The 25,100-nt window shown below is 39.7% G+C and overlaps 1 protein-coding gene across 1 annotated transcript in view; it reads left to right on the top strand.

Annotated features, from left to right (window-relative positions):
- trappc9 (trafficking protein particle complex subunit 9) overlaps nucleotides 1-25,100 on the top strand; it is a 229,220-nt gene that overhangs the window by 139,804 nt on the left and 64,316 nt on the right. Inside the window, exon 21 of the mRNA XM_005753708.1 lies at nucleotides 18,673-18,826. Within this exon, the coding sequence (XP_005753765.1) occupies nucleotides 18,673-18,826 (154 nt within the window). The remainder of the gene's footprint in view (nucleotides 1-18,672; nucleotides 18,827-25,100) is intronic.

Here is a 25,100-nt window from a genome sequence, read left to right as displayed (position 1 = left end):
CATAATTTTACTCTGGACACACTTTTTTCTATTGTAGAGAGTGAAAAAGCAAACTAAACAGGAAGACTTTTTAGTGGAAGTTTCAGTAGAAGGACAAGCAGTAAAATTAAGAAAAAGTTAAAAGTTCAACATGTTTTAGCCCCCCCCCCATCCCGGCCTTATGTTTGATAACCCCATCCTGAAAGCTGAGATATTGTTCTGGGTTCTTTTGCGACCTCCTGGATGAGTCATTAGTACGATCTTGGATTCATTTTGTAATTGGTAATTAGGCCGTCTACTCCTGGGAAGGTTGACTACATTTTCAGTTGTGGATCAAGCCTCTCATCGTGACACACTGGAGTCCCAAAGCCTTAGAAATGGCGCTATAACCTTTTCCAGACTCATAGATGTCAACCACTTTGTTTCTCTTTCATATCTGTTCCTGAGTTTCTTTTGTGCCACAATGTGTTTCTTTTTGACATCTTTTAGGTTACTTCACTTTGTCTGACAGGTTCTGTTTAAGCGATTTCTTCATTCAACACATGTAGCAGTAATCAGGCCTATGTGTGCCAAATGAAATTTAACTTGGCTTTCCAAAAAAATGATACGTTTTGTATTTGCTCAGGTTATTATCATCTAACATTAAAATGTTTTTGATCATCTAAAACATACAAGTGTGACAAATATGCAAAAAAAGGTTAATCAGAAAGGAGGAGGTGCTTTTTCACAGTAGTCTAATATGACTTTCTAGTTGATGTGAAATTCTGTGTATTTGAAACAGACGGCTACAGAATTGCAATTTTCACCAGTTCAGAAAAATGTTATTTTACCCTATTCAGTCACAAACTTATAGCAGGCTGACTGTGTTATTGCCATTTTATCACCATCTTGACAGATCAAAGCCTCTTTAAGGATGGCAACCGACTACAGGTGGCCACAGACCCACTCCCTGTCTTTGAAACAACCATTTCAAAGGCAACAAGCTTGAAGTTCTTGCAATGGTCACAGTAATTATGACCATCCAGTGGTCCCAGCCACTGTTTATATTAAAAGGTTTTTTTTTTGCTGCTGTTGTTTTGTTTCCTTGACAATGTTGAGACATACAGCGAAGAGCTCTGTGGCTCTCTTGGTGTAGAAGAAGATCGCTTTGATTCCTTAAGCATAGATAAGTGTTTCTTCCCTCTGTAATATGGTTCGATTAATTTAAAGTGTAACAAAGTACAATATAAATGCACACAAATCTACTAAGTCAGAGAATAATTGTAATTGCCTACTTCCATCCCCACCCATACCACTCAGACATGCCAGCACATGTGCACATAAATCATCAGCGTCTCCTGCTGCTTACCTCGGCCTCACTCGCTTGTGTGTCTGTCTCTCTCAGCTTGTCATTTCACTGGAAAGTGGCAAATTATGATTCCTGTCGGCACTCTCTCTCCAGTGCAATCTTTGGTCATGAGCGGAGGTACACCGTTTGGTGACTCATAGGCCCTTCTCTACAGGGGTGGGATGTTATTTTCTGAGACGAATTAGGGGGTGGAAAGGGATCTTTTCAGACACAGCCAAACAGCTCAGCAATCGGCTCTTCAAATAATCTTTCCTGGTTAGAAATGACTAGTTAAGTTCAACAATTTTGGGCTATTATTGTCTAAAAGGAGATAACTTCAAATTTCTAAAAGGAAAAAGAAAATTGCATTTTTATAATACCAGCAGTGTAGTGGGTTTTCATTGTAACACTGATGGGTACTGTTTTCATAGGGCTGTGTGCAGTCCAGCTAACGATCAAGTTTACCCAAAGATTCAGTTGTTTAAAGAACCACTTTTACCAGCAATAAGTTCAAGTAATTATTTTCTGTGTGATAATCCATCACATCATTGTGGAGGCATTTTAGCCCACACTTCTTTACAACATTGCTTCAGTTCATTGAGGTTCGAGGGTGTTTATCTGCAAGTCCACACAGCATTTTAATCAATTGAGGTTTGGACTTTGACCGGCGCGTTGCAGCAACTTGATCCTTTTCTTTTTCAATCATTCTGTTGTAGATTTGCTGCTGTGCTTAGATCCTTGTTCTGTTGCATGATACCGGAGTTCATGGTCAGCTCAGTCACAGTAAGGTGCCCGTGTCCTAAGGCTGCAAAACAAGCCCAAATCACCACCCCGCTACCACCATCTGTAGTTGGTATGAAGTGTCTGTGCTGATGTGCTGTTTGGTTTTATCCGAAGGGCATTGCAAAAAAAAAAAAAAAAAAAAGCTTTCTCCTGGTAAGACTTCCAAACAAGCCGTTGCTATCATTTATGACCACAGGAGGATCTGTTTTGTTATATTTATACGTCTCAATACTTATTTTCATCATTCTTTCTTCTTTAAAGACCAATGTTTGAACTTTGTTGGCTCTCCAGGTGCTCCAATTACTATACAGACCCAAAACAATTATTTTACATTTACCTATAGGTGTTGATGTTAGCTTGAATAATGCCATATTTTGAATACATGTATTTAATTGAAAATGCAATTTTACCATTTTCAGTCTCTTGGAAGAGATTTCTGTTCCAAACTTCCATGCTGGTTTTCCATTTACCACCCTCTGTGGAACAAAAAATGTACAACTTACATGTTAGACTGAAATTATTATACTTATAAAAGATGCATGCATCCATACACCAATGATTGATTTGACCCTGGTCCTCTCAGATAGTGTAGTTATCTTTGAAAATAAGCAACTAAAACCTCAGAGCGGTTGTGTGAAGCACCAAATGCGTGTGCTCGGGGGTTATTCATAACTACTTGTAACTGAGACAATGTAAAAGAGAAACATGGCACACAAAGAATCCACAACTGAACGCTGACAATTCTCTACAGTTGTTCCATCCTTGCTTTCAAAAAGCCAGTCAACAAGTTAAGGAGAATCCTGACAGGTCCGCTTTGAGTATAGCGAACTATACAACCCAAACTTGGTGGGTGGAAAAGTTTAAACCAGAAATATAACTGTTATTGAATTAAGGTTTGTGATGCTGATTTTCTCGTATCAGTCTTTGTTTTACTGTATTTTCTTCTGCTGTTTAAAGTCAGGCCATCTGTTGCTGCTATGTAATTTCTTTAGTTGCTGAACTTCACTTTCTTCCATCACAGATGCAATCATAAAACCAAAGATATGACCTTAAATGGAAGTCAAATGCTCTGTAAAACACTGCCTCTTTAGAATCTGACAGTGAATCACTGAGGCAAACAAGTATCAAGTAGCAGCAAATGCTAGTATGTAGTGCTTTTCTACTCTGCCTGAGCACTTAAAGCGCTTTATACACCAGCCCCATTTACCCAAGCACTTTTTCATGCTTTCCGTCGAACATTCACGTGTTGATGTATGTATAGACTTGCACGTCTTTTCCTCCTTTGAATGGCATTCCATTTAAAGACAGCTATTGCCTTAGGCCCCACCAATCAGCATATCCGTCCCATAGATATTTCTCTTGAGGCCTGATATTTGAATTCATCAGGGAATCAGTTCAGAAGCAGCCTACTGATTCTTTCACAGCATGCACTTATTTCCAGGCAGAGAATAGCCTCCCCAGCATCACTCATCTCCCATTCCTTGTTTGGAAAATGCCTTTCTCACATACCCAGAGCATGCTTAATGCAGAGTGGGGTAGAATTTTGCATGCGGTGAGAAACAGGGCCACTGTGCTGAACCATATTGTGATCGTTTTTCCAACTCCATCCTCTGTCAACATCAGATGGCCCTGTCATTTCATATTTCTGTCCCGTTCTATGATGAATGAGGTGTCAGGCACAAGATGTTTTCTGGAGTCTTCATCCAGGACTGCTGAAGCTAATGCTTCAATCCGACGTTTGCAGAAATGACTCTGTCAGTCATCCGTATTTTCCTGCTATGATTTTTAATTGTTTACATTGAGCCTTTTCAAAGCTACGCAAATAAAAAGTCATGAAAACCCCGCCTTGAGTGAAGAGGAGAAATGCAGTTTTTAGACTTTTCTAGACACTGAGCTTTTTCCATATTCATACACATTTCTGCATTTTCAGATACATGACATCCGATAACTTAGTTTCTGTCAAAGGAAAACACAGAGCTTATCGGTGTTGGAGAAGTTCAGTTTGTGACATGTGTAATCTCTTCCTGTGAGGGTGAGAGACTGAGTGCTCCTTTCATCTTCTCACATCATTCACAGACGTGTCTTACAAGGTCTTCATCCTCTTCATGGTCTTCTTTAATGGCAAATGGGAGAAAAGTGAAGTACCTCACACTGCGAATGCTCACTTTGATGTTTGGGAGCCTGAAAAGGTTCCAAAACACTGACGCGATCCCACCACAGTGATATCCAAACCATTATTCCTTCCATTTCGGCTTTTAACAGAGAAGAACAGAGGAACGATAGTGTGTCCTTTCTTCTTTTGTGCCTAGATTTTGCAGATTTTCCTGGCGTAATATGCTCTTTCTCAAAACTATTCAAAGTGTGAGATTTTACAGGATCGTGCTGAAAATGAAATGCTGCTCTGGAATACAGTGAAATGCAAATTTCAAGCTCCGTTACTGCTACTGAAATGCAGACCTATACGTTGGTATTTGAGACTGAATTTCTAACTTGTAAGAATTGAAGGATACTGAAAATTATCATTGACCTTTTCCAATTGATTTTATTTGTTTTTTCTTGTCTTTTTAGTCTGTAAAACTGAGCAAATTCTCAGCTGTCAGCAGTTAAAGGTGCTAAACAATCAAGATCCAAACATAGGTCAGGTCTGTCACTTTCAAACTTCAGTGTCACTCTGCACCAGTAGTTGTCGTCCTTTTTTTCAAACGAACTTATTCTCCAGAGGGTAAACGGCGACTTTAAGAACCGATGCCGCTGTAGACACACTCGAACATATTTCAGTGTTTCAAGGCCCTTGCCTCACCCTCACTTTCACTGAGTTATGTTGCTAAGCTGAATTGTGGATATGTTGCTTTTGATATCATTGAAGATTTGAGAGGTTTGGAAGTACCTCTGGCAAATTATGAAAATCTCCATAGAAAGTGAGATGCTTGTACAGCTTGTTGGTGAGTCCTACATAGTTAGGATAGCTAGTCCTGCAATTGGCACAAGCCTCTGTAAAGCTAGCTAAACTGCACAGTTCTAGTTGGTGACTGTGAAATTTTAATGGAAGGACATTTTAATTGACACGTCTGTTTTCTTTTTCTTTTTTTAAATTTAGGTGCCCTTTTGTAGTTTGCTAGCACATACTGTAAACTCACAAAGCAGCTATCTAATAACATAAGCAGGTATAACGCTAAAAATCTGTTCATTTTTGCACATTATTCATCTTCTGTGGTGTCAGTGTGGATAATTTTGATGGATTAAATTATTAAATGTGATTAATGGATTTGTCATTGCAAAATATAACGCAAAAGCGGTTTGTAAACTTTTAAATTCTCAGAAATTACGGCCATTTGAATAATGGCACTGTAAAATGTAGCTTTCATTCTTTAGTATGTTTCACTGTTTATTTTAATTATGGATTTGATGAACTAACGAATTCATCCTGTGGTTACTGCATGGTAGCTAATCCCCCCAAAATGACGACACACTAACGGTCACTGCTCTGCATAAACGACATGTAAATTAGCACCATGCCCTTCACTTACTCTGTAGTCTTTGAGGAGGAAAATGAGAGATCCTCTGTGCTGTCAGGTGGATACAACATTTCTTAGATTCTATAGAGCAAATTATGAGATGAAGCAAATTGTTGTTAATATGAATAGAAAATAAGAAATACTGTCCAACATGTCACACTGAAAAGTCATTTTCGTTTCCAAGATGAGTTCTTAAGCACTGTAATTACGTGGGTTTTATTGCAAGTCAGTCAGTTTGTTTGGTGACTGATTGTTTTGTGTAGGATGGCTTTGATGCACGTGTTGGAGCAGTATCTAATTATTGGAAATGGAGAGCGGAAGCCCTGAGGCTTCTGTCTATAGCTGTCATCTGGATGAATGTAACCCATTGGAGGAGGTCTGTGACCATCTCTTTTTCGTGTGATTCTTCTTAGCTCATCGTCAATATCTTCCCGATTTTCTCAATAGTTTTCATTCCACAGTTTAGGCCACTGTGCCCAAATCTTACACTAATTGGAAGGTGGGTTTGAGTTTACAAATCAAAGGTTCAAATATTAGGAAAAATGCTGGATATTAAAAGCTGCACTATGCGTGTCAAGTTTCCCTTCAAGCCTTTACTTTTGTGTACATCTTGATTGTTTCTCTTGGACATTGGCACCAAGATCCAAATTTCATGTTATGGATCATCAATGGTAATGAGTGGTGGGTCTGCATTTTTCAGCAGAAGACTCCAGAGTATCCACACTTGAGGCAGCATGAGCTCAACAGTAAATCCACAATCATTGTCTTTTTGTCCTTGTACATTTATGTGTAAGTGTGTACTGTAATCAGCCCCGACAGTGTGTCTGAAAGAGGACATTCAAGGAAACAATCAAATGTACTCTTGAGTTTTCTCTTTACTCACTAGTCTTTCATGTTTCACGTTTAACACACTGACAAACTGTTGGGCATTAAAGTGCAAGTGGTTACAGCAGTGCAGAGGTGCAAAAGGAGATGGACTTAAAGGGAAATCAGCCAACTTTAAATCAGATACATTTAAGATTATTACGGTTTTTATTTATGTATTTATTTAAATATTTTAAGAGCAGCCTTGGGACTTCATGCCTTCCGTCCATGTCTTAGAGCGAGAGGCAGGGTACACCGTGGACAGGTTGCCAGTCTGTCGCAGGGCTAACACAGAGACAGAAAACCATTCACACCTATGGGCAAATTAGACTTTCCAATTAACCTATCCCCACTAACTGCATGTCTTTGGACGGTGGGAGGAAGCCGGAGTGGCTCCACAGTAATTTTTGTTAGAATGACTTATTTTTGGAATCACACAGAAAAATCATCTGCGGAAAAATGTTTAATATTTCCTCCTCATAAAACGCCTCAGTTTTTGTACTGCTCAGCTCTGATCATTATCTGCAATCAGTATACGGTCATGTTGTTGGGTTTTGTTATTGTTGTCTTATGGGAGAGTAGTATTCACATCAGTCAGTGGATATTTTTAAAATCAGCATCATTTCTGAGGGCTGAGTAGTTTGCGTGCTCCGAGCCTTGAAAGTCATCTGGTGTTTCTTTCCTTGCCAGCAGCAGGTTGCTCTCGGACCTTCCAACACCCACTCTGCATCAGCAGACAGCTGCGTCTCCTTGGAGATTTAAATAGGCCTTTGGGGGGTTTACATCTTATTACAGAATCAACCTCCTGGCGCTAACTAGTTCCCACTGCCGTCCACCATTATCAGTGCTGAGCCAGCTCCGTAATAGCTGTAGTCGATCGTGTGGCTAGCGCTCACTGCAGCACTTTCTCATTTCTTGCCATCTCCTCCCCATTCGCTGTGCCTTTTGGCTCTGCTGGATCGGTGCGCACAAGGGCAGACACGCCTCATTGCATGAGCTTTTTAAACAAAGCTTGTTTCCATGGTGACCACCTTTCCCCCTTCTTGTGCTACTTTTATGGCAGTAGAGCACATAATACATCTGCAGTCAGTTATCCCATCCCCAGCAGTCCTAGCTCAGAGTTTTTATATCATAATTTTTTTCTTTTCTTTTTTAGAAAAGCATTTAGAAAATACACATACTCATTATCTTTCACATCTATTAAAAGCACCTTATATCTGCTGAGGACAGAGCATAAGAACATGTGACCACTGACACGTATATTTGCTCCACAACCTGTTGTCTTTTTTTTTTTTTGTCATCGTCTACAGAGATTTTCTTTTTTCCTCCTCTCACATTTTCCTGAAACGATACGTTCCCTAGGGGGCGTTTTAGCTCTGTTGCTGTCTGCGGATGCTTAAGCTGTTGGAACACAGAGATCTCTTTTTACATGTTGTTATATACAGCGCTGCTAGAACCACTCCATCTATCAGCCTCTCGTAGTTGTTTCACAATCATTTTTCATCTTTTGATTGGTTATTAAAACGGGCTCTGCTATTCATACAGGCAGACATGGCGGTTATATGACTCGCATACGGTTTCTTCTCCAGTAACTTAATTAACCTTGATGTGACATTTAAGCCCTGCGCCCTCAAGGGATTATCCAGTTCTCTTACAGTAACACTTGTAATGTATTATTATTTGCAAACTGCAGCATCCTTGGTTCAACTCCAACTGAGGGATTAAATTGCACGTCATTCTCTTCTTTGCACTCACATGCCCTGCTGCCTCTCTTCACTGCGCTGTCTAATAATGGCAAAATGCCTTCACCCAGCCCCCAAAAAAGCTGCTGGCGTTTAACAGCTGAAACAGAAATAGAAAACACTGTCAAGCCCTGTAATAGCACACGAATCCTCACTTTTAATGACAGCCAGCGCATTAGGATATTGTCTGCACAGAGGCATTCTTCACTGCCTATCCACATCCAGTAATTGGCTGTAAGGATTCCTCTTTGCTGGAGCTCAGCATATATCGAACGAGACGCTAATGGATGGAGCATCACCGCCTCTGCAGCTGCTGCAAACAAAGGGTTACAAAGAGTCAGCCGCAGTCTAAAAATAGACTGTTGCTCTCGCCTGCCTCTGCACAGGCCTCTGTGGATTTCACTCTTAAGCTTTTGCACGTGAGCTAAAAATAACCCTCTTTGTGAAAACATACACACACTTGCTCTCGGTACGCTCGTCGCTCTCTGCTTCTCCCCAGTGACAGAACACAATCGCGCACTGTTAAAGAAATATGCAAAAAGGCTCCGGAGAAATTGTCGATTGCAAACGATTTGCTTTTCTCTAACACGCCGTGGAGGACGTGTTTGAAATTGTACACACTCCTCACAGCAGGATCACAGCCTGTCACTCGAGAGGACATGCATGCATAGCGCTGCGACCACAAGAACTACACAAAATATCTCCAGCAAACAAGCTAAATAGCTTTAATACCAACGCAATAGTTACTGACGGGAAGCAATTACAGAAAATTTTATGAAGCTTCGTCATCGCCACTGCTGTCATTGGAATCATTTTTTAAAGTTTAATCTGTTGGTAGTGTTTGTTTTTGAAGACTTGAATCTCTTGCACCGCTGAGGTGTTTGAAGCAGAGAGGCGTGCGTTCGCAGAGCTTACAGCTGAAATGATTCGTTTCTTCACATTGGTCAGATGAAAGCAATCCCATATGCTTTAATGATTATCGTCTACGTTTGGTCTGAGGCAACACAGCATTTAATTAGGAAGGGGTCATTTTTCTGTGACCGTCTCATCCTAAGCTGGTGTCATTACTGCCATTAAAAAGGGCTTCACTGACACAGCTTATTGCAGGATGCTGATAATTAGGAATAAAGTGTTAGAAGTCACACCCAGTGGACAAGATGGTATTTAGTAAAACAAGGCCTGTTTGCGTTTAGAGCTTTTTCATGTCTAACACAGCACACATGGAATAGCTGGAGCTCTCTGCATGAAAAATGTAAACCAGTCGATGCTTTTGTGAGTGAATCTTGTTTTTGTTTCTGGGGTGTTGAACAGCATCTTCCAAGGGTTGTGAAATTGCTTTTGCCGTTTGCTGTTCAAATAAGAATAAGTCTGAAACTACTGCTCATATTTATTTCTGAAAATAAAACAACAGTAGCACATCTGTTGGTCGCTTATCGTTTACACTGAAATGGACATTAACTACTTACATTCAGTCTCAGAGATCCAGAATCTCAGAGATGTAAGGCAGAAACTTCCACCACATATCGTGTCATAGTTGCTGCAGGACTGCAAACAAATGCAACCAGTTGGCAATCAGCTGAGTTTAGTTGCCTGTTGCAGAAAAGTTGTGCTTCTTTGCGTGGGTTGACTGAGACTGATTGCAGTGTGTTGGCAAAATGTCGGCATTTACTAATTAGAAGGCAATTATTTACAAGTTGTCTGAGAGTGAAAGCAGTCAGTCTGAGTGGGACAGTAATTGTTTGGAGGTTTGGAGACAAGTTGCCTCCCACCAGGCAGCCTATGCAATCAGCTCATGATTGAAGGTGGTTGCTTAGAGGTTGAAAGTGCACCGCTGCTGCACTTTGTTGCAGCAACTATGTGCAGTTGGTCAATGAATGTGGGGAAAAAAGACATCATGTACACATGGATGGGCAACAAACTTGTTTTTTTTTTTTTTTCATTTTTGTTAGCCGCAATGTTTGCATCCTTTTTTTTTTTTTTTGTAGTGTAACTGAGACATTATATGGATGGAGTGCTGGAGGCCTCATTTACCAGCTTGGTTAGAAGGCTGTACATAAACTTCATGGCTGCCAAGTATATATCATATATCAAATATCAGAATTTCACTCACCAAAATTAAAGCTTCACAGCTGCTTCTTTATCATAACACAAATTAATCATACAAGTAAACATAAAAGACCAATCATTAGCCAACAATTTAATTTATTATTTAAAAATTTAGTTTAGCAGTGGTTAGCAATTAGCAATTTAGTTTAATTTAGCAGTGGGTGATCTGTTTTTAGTCTGGTTTTACACCAGAAGGTCCCCTAACCCAGTTGATAAACTCTCTGAATCAGTACTGAGGTGTCCATAAATATCTGATATCGGTCAGCCCGACAGAGACTGATCGATATCAGATTTATATCCAGCCAGTTTCCTCAAGAGCTCGTGTTTACAGACGGACAAGCTAGTTGTGAAGACAGAAGCTGCAATCTTTGACTAACCTTAAAACCAACAGCACGTGGAGGACTGAACTCAAATCCCAGCTTCAGCTTTCTCAGCCCTGTCCTTTGTGTTCCCAACCTTTCATCCCTGCTCGAGCAAAGCGATGAAAAACGTTCTGGACTAAAATACACACTGGTACTGCGTCAAAGCTAGGCACCATTTTTTTTGCTTTTTACAAATACAGCGTATGACACAAGTACCTGCTTCTATGAATCTCTTTTATCAGATGCAGATTTCTTTGACAAAATTGGTTATTTGTTCTATTACAGTCGGTAAGCACAGCACCATGAAGATAAAGTGTAATCAGTAGGGTCTGTTTAAACCCTGACTGCTCAGCGAAGCCACAAAAAATAGCGCAGAACATGACTGTACCCTTATGTTCTGTGCTTTAAACATGCTGTGATACACCTCTGCCTTGCCTCTGCTGTCACTGGGAGTCAAGCTCATTGTTAGTCATCATAATACTGAATAGATGCAGGCTAGAAAACAAAAACAAAAAAAATATATTTGCACCTTATAAAAATACCAGTGCCAAAGGCCTGCTCCCAGACACATGATAGCAAAAGACCTCTGTATTTGCAGGTATTTGTCGTGGCCATGAATACAATTGCTTATTTCTGTGGCTCTGGCTTCCATAAGCACATGGCCTTTGAACATTTGTTTGAGTGGCCAATTCACAGCTCCCCCTTTGACACACAGGAATGTGGGTGAAATCAGTCCGTACATCCATCTAATCTCACATCTCCACGTTTTTCAGCCTTGGGAAATAAACACCAAGCTGTCTGTTATTGAAGGAGGGGAGCAGGGAGGTGAAATGGACTGGGAATTAGGAGTAGAGATGTTCCACGGTGGCCACAGCTCAGCACGCAGTTTGTTATTAAAAGCTTTGTAATAGGCTAGATTAATCTCTAGATATGGTGTAATCTTTGAAAGACTCCACAATCAAATCACTGGAAGAAGATGGTGGGAGTGGGAGTAGGAGAGCTTTCTTTGTTAATGCTCTCCTGCTTTAGGAAAACACCATTTTGGGTCTGGTTAGGTGGTGGATGTAGCCTTGGCTCCACATTTAATTGCTGTGCAGTGGCCCTGCTTACAATGGATTTCAGTTTTTCTCTTTTTTTAAAGACCTGGTTATCCAGAATGCAGTTAACCCAGGTTTAAAATGTATTTGAGCAGGTTAGTCATTGTCTTCTATGCTTTATAATACTGTTTTGAAATCTAATTAATATCCCTCTGAGACCCAGCTTATTCAGCATTTTCTCTCTAGTGGACAAAAAGTTGAGAGATGCTGTTTTCCCCTCAGTTCTCAGGAGGACATTGTTTTGATAGATTTATTCGCCTGTATTTTGACTATTTACACCTAATGGGCAGTCTGTATTTTACATACAATAACATTTAAACCTGATCAATATTAAAAACCATGTGACTCTTTAAATGATAAAGCAATACCTGATTTGGTATTTGTTAGAATCTTTTTTCCTGTAATCGGTCAGTAGCGAGATGCCAGCAGCTTTGACATAATGGCACTATTTGGTGTCCAAGCCGTGAGAATGATTAGTGGATATGATTATTTATAATATCATGGCATCGGTAGACGAACTTTGATTCACTTTTGTTTTACATGTTTAAAGTGTTGCTGAAAGTGTTGGCATAACTGAAGCTGTGCTCTATAGAGTTTTGATTTATTGAATTCTTTATTAAAACCAAGTCAGAAGTAAGTGATTTGAGAATTTTTGTGACTTTTTGAGCTCAAACTGGAAGCTCCACAGAGCAAATCAGTTTGTTCTGGTGTTTCTACTTAGACAATGAATACAGTCTGATAATCTGAGATATGTAATGTTGGTAATGCAAACATGTAAATCCTACAGTTTTAATGGTTATAATACAAAGGTGTGCATTGAAAGCACTTAAGCAGTTGTTTCAGTTTGTTTAGCATGTGGAGCCAAAGACTGAAGAAAACCTGCTGCTTCTTCTTGGTTTGTGGTCATATAAACATGATTATATCTGCAGTGAACAAACACTATTGAATCTCAAGTGAAGTTTCAAATGTCAAAGTTTTGCTCTAAACAATCGCTCACTGACCAAATGTTACCCACCGCATGAGACAAGTGTTGTCATGACTGCCACTAGACAAAAATTACATATGTTGAAGGCCAACAAAGGATGTTTGAAAAATGCACTTTTTAACCCGAGTTTTGCAGAAGTGCAGCAGACGTTAGTGGACGTGATGAATATGAAAACCACCCTTTCTTCACTGTTGTAATTGCTAAACGTTTATTTTGTATTTCCCTTAAAATGCATTTCTTTCCGTATTACCATTTGAAGTGTAGATTTGGATGTGACCATCTGTCTCTTGGTAATTACATGAAGAAAACCAGTCCCAGACTCTGCCAGTCTGCGCCCTCCAATTTATCAACCATTTTCATTGTGCTACACAGTATTTATAGACTTAGTGTGTCATGTGCGCTTTTGAAGATGACTAAATAAAACACAGTGCCCATTTGAAGGTGGGACTTCAGTCAGTGACATAAGCCTAGTGCCACTAATCTTCAAAGGCGGGTGTATTTGTGGTGCAGCAAAGAGCAGCTTTCCTTATTGTCTTGGTTTTGAAGTCGTAATTGTTATTTAATTTGTGTTGTGCTTTGTTGTAAAGGCTGTGGAATAATAATTGCATTGCTTTTTCTCCTCCACCTTAATTTGATGCATGTGTGTTTCTGGACACACCCAGAAACACACACGGTAGAGACCAATACCGGCTTGAGCTGATTTAATTTTGGTAAAAATCAGGTTGAGCTTAAGGTCAAACCAAATGTGACAATCAGTAAAATTTAGTTTTAACTGTAATGTCTTCACAGTAATATACTAGGTACTCAATTCCTTGGGAGACGTGAGTACCTAGGTTGGCTAAGGGGGTCGTTAGGGGAACGCCACAGAGGTTGATTAAAACACTCAAAATTTAATAAAAGAGGTGATCTTCACTTTACCCTCATTCTTAGCTCACAAGGTCAAAGTTGATCTTGAAAAAATAAATCATCATATGAAAGGGCATGGAAGGAGCTTTACAACACACTCTTTATTTTTTCAGTACAACGGCTTATGACTAAAGCGCCTATATAAATAAAATTCTACTAACTTAACCTTCCTGTCGTGATCAGGTCAAATCTCCCCGATTTACAACTTAAAACACTCATAAACATTGTGTTTTACATCTGATTGCCTCAGGGCCTTATGACATCCTCCACACTATGAACTTGAACATATAAAAGTGAAGATCACCTCTTTTATTAAATTTTGAGTGTTTTAATCAACCTCTGTGGCGTTCCCCTAACGACCCCCTTTGGTGATGAAAAATGTTTGTTATTGTAATTTAAGAGCTGTTAAAACAGACCAGTCAATTTTTACCGGGAACAATAAAGTAAGGGGGGTGGGGGTGCACAAAACTGGAGGCTTAATAAGTTATCATTTGAGTTGTCGGTGATGATGATATAGTGAAAGACAACACAAGAAACTAGTTCACAGGACACAGCCACTGTGCTCTATGAACCAGAATTCAGAGGTGAACCAGTGAGTGGATAAAGAGCTCGGCTGTGGATTTCTTATCAATAAAAAAGCAAAGCAAAGGTGGCCTCGTCGTTACTATACTTTTTATGTTGATTCCTGTCAGAGCAGTGGTTCAACCTTAAGGCTTAGAAACAAACTGTGAGGGAGACACAACTTTTATCAAAACTGTTTTTGCAAGTTCATTCAAATCACAGCAACCGTTGTCTCAAGGCACTTGCCAGGTCTCTCTTGAAAATGAGATTTTTAATCTGGATAAGTAAAGGACTAATATTTACTTTATTAAAACCACAACAATCAAATGGCCCCATATGAACTAGCACTTGGTGACAGTGGGAAGGAAGACTGTCAGAACCAGGCTCAGGGAGGGACAGCTCTCTGCTATGATTGGTTGGGGGTAAGCAGGAAGTTTAAGTTAGCCTCCATGCTACCTGATGGATGTTTGGGTGATTTGCAAGTGACTAGAGAACTAAAAGTCATATTGTTTCGTTTCTCAAAGTAGAGAGTGATAGACTAATAAAAGCAGGAAGAAAGACTGCTAATGATTTCATTTTTGTTCTGAACTTTCTATGTGAGGTAGAGTCTGTTGGCGTCTGCCTCACAGGTTTACAGCAAAACATCATCATGCCACCAGTAAGGCCTAAGAAATGTCTTGTCTGCTGTTAAGTGCTGCTGTAGAATTTCTTTTTCTTGTTTCAGATTGCAAAAGGAATTTAATAGTTTTGTAATAAGCCGAAGGATTACCTAGTTTCACTGGCTGCATGCATAAAACCCTTTAAAATGCATTCAATTGTATTGTGATAAAAGTTGCAATAAGTGGCTGCACGGTTTAGCAACACTCTAAATCAGGCAATTTTAACCAAACATCTGCATATTACAACATCTAGCAGATGAGGAACATCATCCACAAAAGTGCAGTCATGTCTCTATCAGCACTTGACAGAAACACATGTTTGTAGCTGCTAGCTGCTGATTGAACTTCTTTTAGCTGTGCTTGCTCAATGGATGATGGCAAGCAAAAGATGCTTGTTATTCTTTTTCATATTTTCTGTCATATATGGTTATAATTTTGGCTTCATTTTAAACAAGGACACATTTTTAGGCTGATGTGTGTAGAAGTAACTCCTCTGAGCCAGAATCTCTGCTCTAAACAACCAAAATGTCTCTGCATGATGTCATTGAGTATTCCATGACCTGTTGGCATGTGGTTGCTGGTTGTCACTGGATGAAATTGGTTGCAGAAATGTGCCTTCCATACAAACTACAGGTGACTGTGGCAAGCTGCTTGTGACCAAAACAACTGCGATGAGGTTTTTGGTGCAGCAGTGAATGGTTACCAGGGAGCCGCTGATTGGTGTCTTGGCTCACATGACTGTCAATAACCACTCATTATCAGTCAGGCAATGTTCATTTTTCCCTAGCGACCACTGGTTGCCAGGCAGTCACCAACCAGTCTCTAGGTTTGTGTGACTGAGGCAAACAGGGTCTGGCTGTGAGCACATAAGCCCCCACTCATGTGTGATTCAAACCATATGTCTTTGGGGGCTATCGAAGGTCCTTTATGCTAAGGTTAGCATAAAGGAAGAAAGTGAGGTGAAATAGTTTTCCTAAGACAGTGAATTTGACAAAGTATAATATACTTGTTGAATGAAACATAATGTAAAGAAGAATTATTTTGAACTTAATCGTACAATGCTACTACAAATGAACTGGAAAAGCATAAAAACGTCCTTTTAAAATTGTTATCTATCTACATGGTTTTCTGAGGACGAATCATAAGTTAAAGAAAATGCAACACACGCCCATAGCTGGTGTAAGCCTTATGCTAGGTTTCAAAGCCCTTCATTGCGATTGTTCTTGCCTGCCTTATAAAAATCCCTGATGATTGTGTGTTAGTATCGGTGTGCTAGGATACATGTAATTCACTCTGAATTCTACAGAAATGTATGCAGGCAGGGAAAGAATGGATCCAATGGGATCTAGTCCTCTTTGAATAGAAGTCCTGAATAATGTAGAGGTAATTACAAGTGGTCTTGTATGTCATTTTCTTCTTCTTTTTTCCCCACACGTGCAGGGAAGGTCTGTCTAGTTTGTTCCAAGTACAGTCTGAATCCTGGATGTGACATTTGAGGTAACCTCGGGAAAAGATGAGCCTGACTTTTGTTAATAAATAACTTAGAAACACCCACAGTATAGACGAGGAAACTTGCACCTGAGGGTGTTTGCTCAGACTAGATAAATAATTCAGCACTGGCCAAACCACACAAAGGCAGGTTGCATTGGCTGCCATCATGCTGAGGTGTATGCAAGGTTTTCTGCTGAGATCTGTTGCGGGATAATGAGAAAATGTGTCCTGTAATTTGATGAAGTATATAGTTAATATTGGATAATCACAATTTTAAATGTTTGAATGTAGTTACAGCTAGTTACAGTATGAACTATATCTAAGAAAAAGTAACATTGACTCTGAACACATCAATTTTTTAGTTACTCCATGGACTTGAATTGAAGTCTCCTCTGCTCAGTTAGTCCTGCAGTTCTTTCTCTTTCCGTCTTCTTCTTTCAGCTGTTCCCTCTAGGGGGCACAACACCGAATCATCTGCCGTCATCCTCCTTCACTACATCCATGTGTATGTGAATGTTGGATAAAATGCACCTATGCGTATGAATGGGTGAATGTTGCATAGAGCACTTCAGCTACAGTAGAAAAGAGCAACATAAGAACCAGTCCATTCCATCCATTTACCGTACCAGTCCTGCACCAGCCTTGCATATTTCTCTCCCACTCCTGACTTAAGTCCTTTACACACCAGACACATAAAATACATGCATGTATTTTGTGTGCTAAATATATTTTTCAACTCACCCATTCTTAATGGAGCTGGTATACTGCTGTGTTTGGCAAGAAGTGCACTTGTAGTTCAAGTACTGCTGTATACAGTAGTATACAATGACATGTAAATGGTAAATGGCCTGTATTTGTATAGCGCTTTTTACTAGTCTCCCCTAGTGACCCCAAAGCGCTTTACACACCCAGTCATCCACCCATTCACACACACATTCACACACTGGTGGAGGCACCTACAGTTGGAGCCACAGCTGCCCTGGGGCAGACTGACAGAAGCGAGGCTGCCATGTCGCGCTATCGGCCCTTCTGGCCAACACCAGTAGGCGGTAGGTGAAGTGTCTTGCCCAAGGACACAACGACCGAGACTGTCCGAGCCGGGGCTCGAACCGGCAACCTTCCGATTACAAGGCAAACTTCCAACTCTTGAGCCACGATCGCCCACGTGTAGTAAATAGTACAATTTTACCTCCGTACAGCTAGATGTTGCTACAAGTTGGCTCCCTGAAATGATTTCATGGCCTCCTCAGATCTGGTCCCACGTCTGCTAACAGCTCAAACTGCCCCACTGAGATCCTGAAATATCATATCATATATATATTAAAGCAACCATGATACAGCTTCATCTCCTGGGTCAAACTATGAAATTCTCCCTGGTCCTGAATTCTCGTGAGAGTTGGATTAACGCAGAATCCCTGTTGCTTCCTTTTCTTGTTTAGAAACATCAGATCCAGCTCATCATTGCTTGATTCTGGCATTGTTCTTTTCACAGTGCGTTTTTAGAATTTGCTACAAAAACACAACACGTTCAGTGTGCGTATGCATTTCATGACAAGTTTGGATCTGGAAATTCTGATTTTTGTGTCACTTTTTGTAAAACTTGTGTAATGGCCACCTGCTTTATCGCAGTTCTTCTCTTTCCACCTCTCATGGAAATATGTTCTCTGTTTTTAGTCCCGGTCAGTAATCTTGCTGAAGGCTTTCCAGGGAGCTTTTAGAACAACCTGATAATAACTGAGTACAATCGTCCATCTTAGAAGTAATAACTGTATGAATTAGCTTTTCAGCATCATTCTGAGACAGGATATTTCTAATTTTAGTGATATTGTGCAAATGAATGAAGGTAGTCCTCCATATTTGTTTAACGCGGACACAGAAAAACGAATACTGGTCAGAATGACTCCAAGACTTCTCATACTGTTACTGTACTCTGCTAACACTGAGGTCTCTCAGTAGTTTTGTTGTATACAAATATATGTATATAAAAATGCAATCGTAAATTCTCTCAAGAACCTGCTAAATATTGATGTTTTATATTTTTGTTGTTTTATTTTTTATTTTAACTTTTAATATTTGGTCATTTCCAAAGCTTAACAGTAGCTCAAATATCAGCTGTGAGCAATTTGAACTCAATAAAAATTCATGTCATTCATGCTTTTTTAACTTAGTTTCAAAGTTTTAAATGACAGTTATGTAAGGGTTATTTCCAGAGTCATAAACCTTTTCCTTTTGGCGGGTGAAAAATTACATAAGTACGAGTGTACATCTAAGTGCTTCTCCCATTTCCTGTTCCAGGATGGCCATCCAGGTGGACAAGTTTGACTTTGAGAGTCTGCCACAGCCGGACCAAGAAAGTATCCGCTTCAGTAACCCCAAACAGCTGGAGGAGGAGCGACAGCACGCCCAAGGCTGTCAGATCAACAGCAAGCTGGGCATCTGTTGGAGCATTATATCCTTTCAGTGGTTACATGTACTATAAAAGCATCTTTAGGGGAATTGGCCTAAAGTGAACTACAAAGACCATAGACGTAGTTGGTAAATACTTATCCCCTACAGTCGTGGCCATAATCACGGTCAAACAGATTTTGTCAGCATTCCTTTAACTGTTGTTGTTTGTTGATATCAGTTCGATCAGTGTTAGAGCACATCTGGACCCTTCATCTGGAGGCCTTCTGGCCAGTAGGCAACATTTTTTGCCCGCATTAGCAGATGGGGACGCTTATGGCAGAGCGCTTGCTACTCTGGCACTGTGAAGTGATATATTAGTAAGTGGGAATATAAATGTGAAATTAAATTTGTGAATTGTGAAATGAGACACTTTGCCAGAGCTCTTAGTCTGCGGTCCATTAAAGATAGTGACATTGTATTAGCATACCTACTCTGCGAGATTTAATTAGAAAAGTTTCCATTTGTAGTTTTTCAAAATGTGTGAGTATAGCATGTGGATAAAACACAAGCGGGAATGGTTGGCAGTGATCTGATTGTGCCTAACATTGTTTCAAGAAACCACCATCCAGAGTGCTTATCCAGCTGTTAAGTGATGACGGCCGGTTTACAGCGTCCTGCCATGCGATTGCGTTCGTCCCTAACCATCCTGAACCCTCAAGTTAACTTCATTGAGCAGAAAAAAGTTGGCGTTCATCAGCTTCACTGTGTTTATATTATGCTAAACACAGCTCTGTAGCTAGCACATCGTTATATTCCTGCTAGTCAAACTTCAGTAACCCTACAAACATCACTGCTGTTTAGTTTTCTGTCTTCATTTATGTTGGAAGTGACAGCAGAGCTGTATGTTTTAATTTTTCAATAATCCCTCAGTCAGAACCTGAACTGTCATAGATGGAAGCTAGCGAGCTAACTCCCTGCTAACTTCTAACTCTGTTAAAAATCATAAATTCTGTTTTCATGGATGACTGGATGTTAAAGTTAAATGTTACACCTGGTAGAGCAGCAACACTGATCATTTTATTACCTATGAAAGAATTTAGATAGTTTGTAACTGTCAGTGATGCTGCAGTGTTCGTTTGACTTTGGGACCTGAAGCGGAGTTTGGACCTGGAAACGGTTAATGACGTCAGACTTAAAGACCAGATAGGAGTGTGTTAGGAGGGGTTAACGTTTTGGCTCATGTGTTTCGTATCTGTTGTCGTTCTCCATGTTGAAGATGTTTTTGATTTAGCAGATATAGACTATCCCCAAGTCAGGTGTTCTATTCTATATTAAATTCTCTATGTGGAAAAATTGAGTTTTATCGAAAGGTAGAAAACCTTTTTGAGCTGTTTGCCAACAGACAGCTATTTGGACAACTGCTCATCTTTTGCTACCTTGGTACTTGATTTCCTGATTCTTAGATGTTCTGCTCAAAGACGATCCAAATGCAGATGTTTTTTGGGAAGACTGTTCTAATAAAAGAAAATTTTAGTCCAGAACTTAGTAGTGAGACTACACATATTAGAAACATGGAAAACTGGGGTGGTGAAAGAAGCATAAAAAAAAATAACTAAAGCTGCTCAGGTAGCTTAACAGTGTTGAGGAGCGCACACAAACTTAAATAAACAAGGAGGAATGGGTGAAATGAGCCAGGGCTGGTTAGAAAAGCACAAAAGTGGGAACCCAAAGCAAATAAACCAAAGGCAGTGAAGGAAAATCATATTTTCAAAATACAGCATAAAACAGTACAATGAATAAGGCTTAAGAACTTTGCAAACAAAAGCTGACGCGATTACACCCTATACTATCTGTATTTTAATTAACCTGCATTAGTCCACATAACACTTCCAGACTTGAGTGTCTGGTATGTTGTGCTACATTGACACAAGTGAAAACAATAGCTGGAGCCCCGAAATTACTTCTACTGTCTACAAAGAACTTAAAATTTTTGCTTCAAAGACACAGGTCTGTGTAATTTAACTGTGATGAGGTTTCAGAAATTGCAAATCTACATGCACAGAAATTTCTGTAAACTATTTAAATTCAGAATCCAGCCAGGACTTCAATTCAGTTCAATGCAGTTTTATTAATATAGCACAAAATTATAACAATGGCCACTTTATATCTTAAAGCAAAGCCCCTACAGTGTCCTTTGCTTACAGCTAAGACATCTTCAGTTCTTTTCTGCTGCCACGATAGGGAAGCAGAGCTTGAGAGAAGTATATAGTCAGTCAGTCTGGATTTATCTTTAGTGCCTTATATCAGCCCATCACTCAGTAGTTGGCAGTACTATGCACGTATCTAAGAGCTACTGATTGTTAGTGAGCATGGTAACCAGTTAATGGGGAATCCAGTCTGGGAGCTGAAAATGCTGTTTTCCATGTGTGTATGTATTTTGTTTTGTTTTTTCATGAGGGCGTAAACACTTCTGTCACCATATGCATTGGTTTATCTCCCAGCACTTTGGCGGCTTATAGGCAGGAATGAAGAAAGAAAGCAACGTATGAATATATTCCCAACAGCATTCCCTTTACTGCAACAAAAAAAAAACCCTGAAGCAGACTGTTTGAACATATGTTACTATTGTTGTTTCTTTTTTTGTTTTTAAGTGTGAATAGTATCATGTATGATATATTAGTCAGGATGGTGTCAACAGGAGATTGACCTATAAGAACAAGCCAAAGAAAAGGATTTAGAGGCTTTGCAGTATTGATCTAATTGGAAATGAGCTACACCCGGGCTGTCAAGTGAGAAATTGAACTAGAAATTAAAAATGTGACATTTTACCCTTTTAACCTTCATTATGGGTGGCTTGTGTTTGAAAATGGCTCATTAGGGTACAGTAGAACTGGTATAGAGTCTGTTACTAATTCAGTGCAAGCGACTCAACTGGCTATGCGACAGATGCCACATTATATCATCAAGTCAAACCTTGATGCTACGATTTTCTGCACACTGAAACACATCCTTGTTGATAATGACTCAGCTGCTAAACTTGTCAAAATAGCACAATGTAAATTCTGCTTCAGGGTAGATTTTCCTTTTTACAATATGAAAAATAGAGAACTATAAAATCTGATTACACTGCATGTCACACTTAGATACAATTATTTGGCCTTGAGCAACTAACAGTCACTTTAATTTGTAATTTATGAGCTTGTTGATGGTGTTTGGTACTGATTCATAGAGAGTGATTCTGCCACACGCAGTACAGATGCCATGAAAAGTGGAAGAGATAAAAAGCAAATGCTATGTGTGTGTCTTCCCCCTGAGGAGGTCATAGCCAAGTCCATGAGTCATCTCTCAATGCACAGTGTGGAAGTTCCCCTCTCAATAGTGAGCTTAAAAAGCTCTGGATATGTAGTCATTAGTTATGATTATATCAATAATTACTATCAATTAATATCAACATACAATCTGACTAAAATGCATGTAAAAAAATAAAAAGTACATACATATAAGGTATGCAAAAAAGTTCAGAGGTTCATAAAAGTCAAACACTTAATCTGATTGAAACTTAGTTGATTTTCCATTTAAGATAATCTTGAATGTCTGCATGGATTCCAACACTGCTGCTTTTTTTTTTTGATCACTCCCTGAAAGTCTCCCTCTGACATTTGCACTGTGCACTTTGATGTTTTGCTGTGGACCCCAACTTTTGTAACATCTGCTTAAAACTGACCTCAAATTGTGTGAATGATCAAAAATGACTAAGCAGTTTTCAGTTGAAGGGCCCATAGTTTCCAATCAGGAATGCAGAGCAGGAGCATGCTCGTCATTTTATTCGGCATTCACCAGGTTCTGCTCCGTAAACGGAGTGAGAATGTCAATGTGGATTTTTGTCCCGAGTCACCTTAGTTATAACATTCAGTAGAAATCACATGAATTATGTTGCGTCCCAGCATTGTGCTGTATCAGAGGGTAGGAGCAAAGTGCAAGAGGGTTTTTTGCTTCTTCTGTAAAATGATTTATTAATAGCAGAATAGCTAAAAATGGCCCAGAGGTGCATGGAATGATGATTTTAAATGGGAAATTATCAGATAAGCCTTAAAAATTCATTATTGACCTGTTCTCTGAACTTTTGATTAAACTTGATGTACGCATACAGTTATTTGAAAAAGTACAATTTCACATGTTCTGTATTTTTGGTCGCTACTATATCTTAAATTCTTGAAATATTTATTAACTCAACATAGTTTGAAGTTCAAAACTTGGTTAAAAAGAATGCCAATATTCATGTTGACTTGAAATATACATCTTGTACCAGAGCAATTTAGGACTAGTTTTAAATTCACTGCACAGCTGAACTGCTTAGGCAGGCTGTTTGTATAATTCATCAGTCAAAGCTCAGCTCTGAAGGTCTCCCGGACTGTCTGGGCTTATCCAATAAGAAGCTACTTAAAAGCAGAACAATACAGATTCACAAATTAACAGCTGAAAAGTCACTCTTTCAGCTCAAAGTAGAATGAACCAATTTTCCAAGCAACACTCTGGAATCCTTTTTATTTCAACTGCATAATAGAAATGTTAAATTGTTTAGAACTATCCAAATTAATCTGGGTAATAAATAGAAAAGTACCAAACCGTGAATGGCTGTTGACAATAAGTATAGACAGCTGACACGCATATTAATCATTCGCACAAGCGCCAGTTTTCTCTGAAATGGCCTGTTGAATGTGATGTTTAGTGCCCACAAATATACTGAATATAAAATATCAAAGGTGAATTTGGAAGCCACTCCGGATAAGAGTTCTGAAATACGCTGCTCAGAAGAATTCAAGGAACACAGATCTCTACGGCGGGGGGAAAAATTCTAAAAATCTGTGCTGATAATGGACTGGGTAATGTTTTAGGAATGAAAGGATGCCACAGCATTAATGGAAATGAAAATTATCAATCTCCAGAGGGTTTGATTCAGAGATACCCTGAGTGCTCCAAATGAGATGACAGAAGGTGTCCCTGGGGATATCCTCCCAGCTATAGACCAGGGCATCACTGAGCTCCTGGATAGTCTGAGACACAACCTGACAGCATTGGATGGACCAAAGAAAATGCCCGAGATGGCATGGTATTAATTCCTTCATCCACCTAGAAGTGCCTGCAGACTCTTGCACATGAGGCCAGCATTGATGATCACCAGGACCAACCCAGGACCCACTGCATTAGCATACGGTCTGACAGTTGGTTCAAGGATTTCATGGCAGTCGGGCTGCTGCCTGTGGTGGTGTCTGTGTCCCTCCATGGATATGCTTCCCCAGACCACCACTGACCTACCACCAAAGCAGTCTTGCTGAACGATGTTACAGGCTGTATAACGTTCTCCACAGCTTCTCCAGACCCTTTCAAATCCATCACATGTGCTCAGGGTGAAGCTGCTCTTAGCTGTGAAAAGCACAGCACAAATGCCAATCAGGCTCCACAGTGCCGGGCAGTGAGTTTGGTCTGAGACATTCACACCAGTGGTCTCCTGGAAGTCATTTTGTAGGGTTCTGGCAGTTACTCTTGGCACAAAGGAGCAGATGCCGGTCGTCCCAATGGGTTAAGGACCTTCCACAATCCTCTCCAGTTCTCCTAGACTAACTGCCTGTCTCCTTGATCTCCTTTAGTCTCTTCAAACTGTGCTGCGAGACACAGCAAACCTTCTGGTAATGACGCATATTGGTGTTCCATCCCTGAGGAGTTGGACTGTGCACCTGTGCAACCTCTAAAATGTCCAAGTATCACCTCATGCAACCAGTAGTGACACTGACCGTAGTCAAATAGAAAAGTTAGTGAACAAACAGTCAGAAAAGATGTCGGTGGCTTCCTACTCTAAAATCAGTCCTCTTTGGGGATCATCTCATTGTTGTCCCCCAGTGCACCTGTTTTTAATTTCATTAACACCAAAGAAGCTGAAACTGATTAACAACCCCCTCTGCGACTCAACTGACCAGATCAATATAATATAAGTTAATTTAATACCGGCTTATTTCACAGTTGGTCGTATGACTAGAATAGAATAGAATTTGAATAGAATTCAACTTTATTGTCATTGCACATGTCACAAGTACAAGGCAATGAAAGGCAGTTTGCATCCATCCAGAAAGTGCTTTAGCAATAATATAGATATGTTACAAAAATTATAGGTATGTTACAATGTACACGGTATGAAGGTATGTTACGAATATGCTGTAACTATAAGTATGTACAGGCTGTAGTGAGTGTACAAGCTATGTACAGGCTATGAACAGGATATAGATATAAAAACTTTACGGAAATATGAACTATACAAGTTATAAACAGTTGTAGAACTA

Source organism: Pundamilia nyererei, unplaced genomic scaffold, assembly GCF_000239375.1.
Source record: "Pundamilia nyererei isolate P.nyererei 1_Seehausen unplaced genomic scaffold, PunNye1.0 scaffold00455, whole genome shotgun sequence".
Taxonomy (NCBI): domain Eukaryota; kingdom Metazoa; phylum Chordata; class Actinopteri; order Cichliformes; family Cichlidae; genus Pundamilia; species Pundamilia nyererei.
This window is presented reverse-complemented; position numbering and strand designations above follow the sequence as displayed.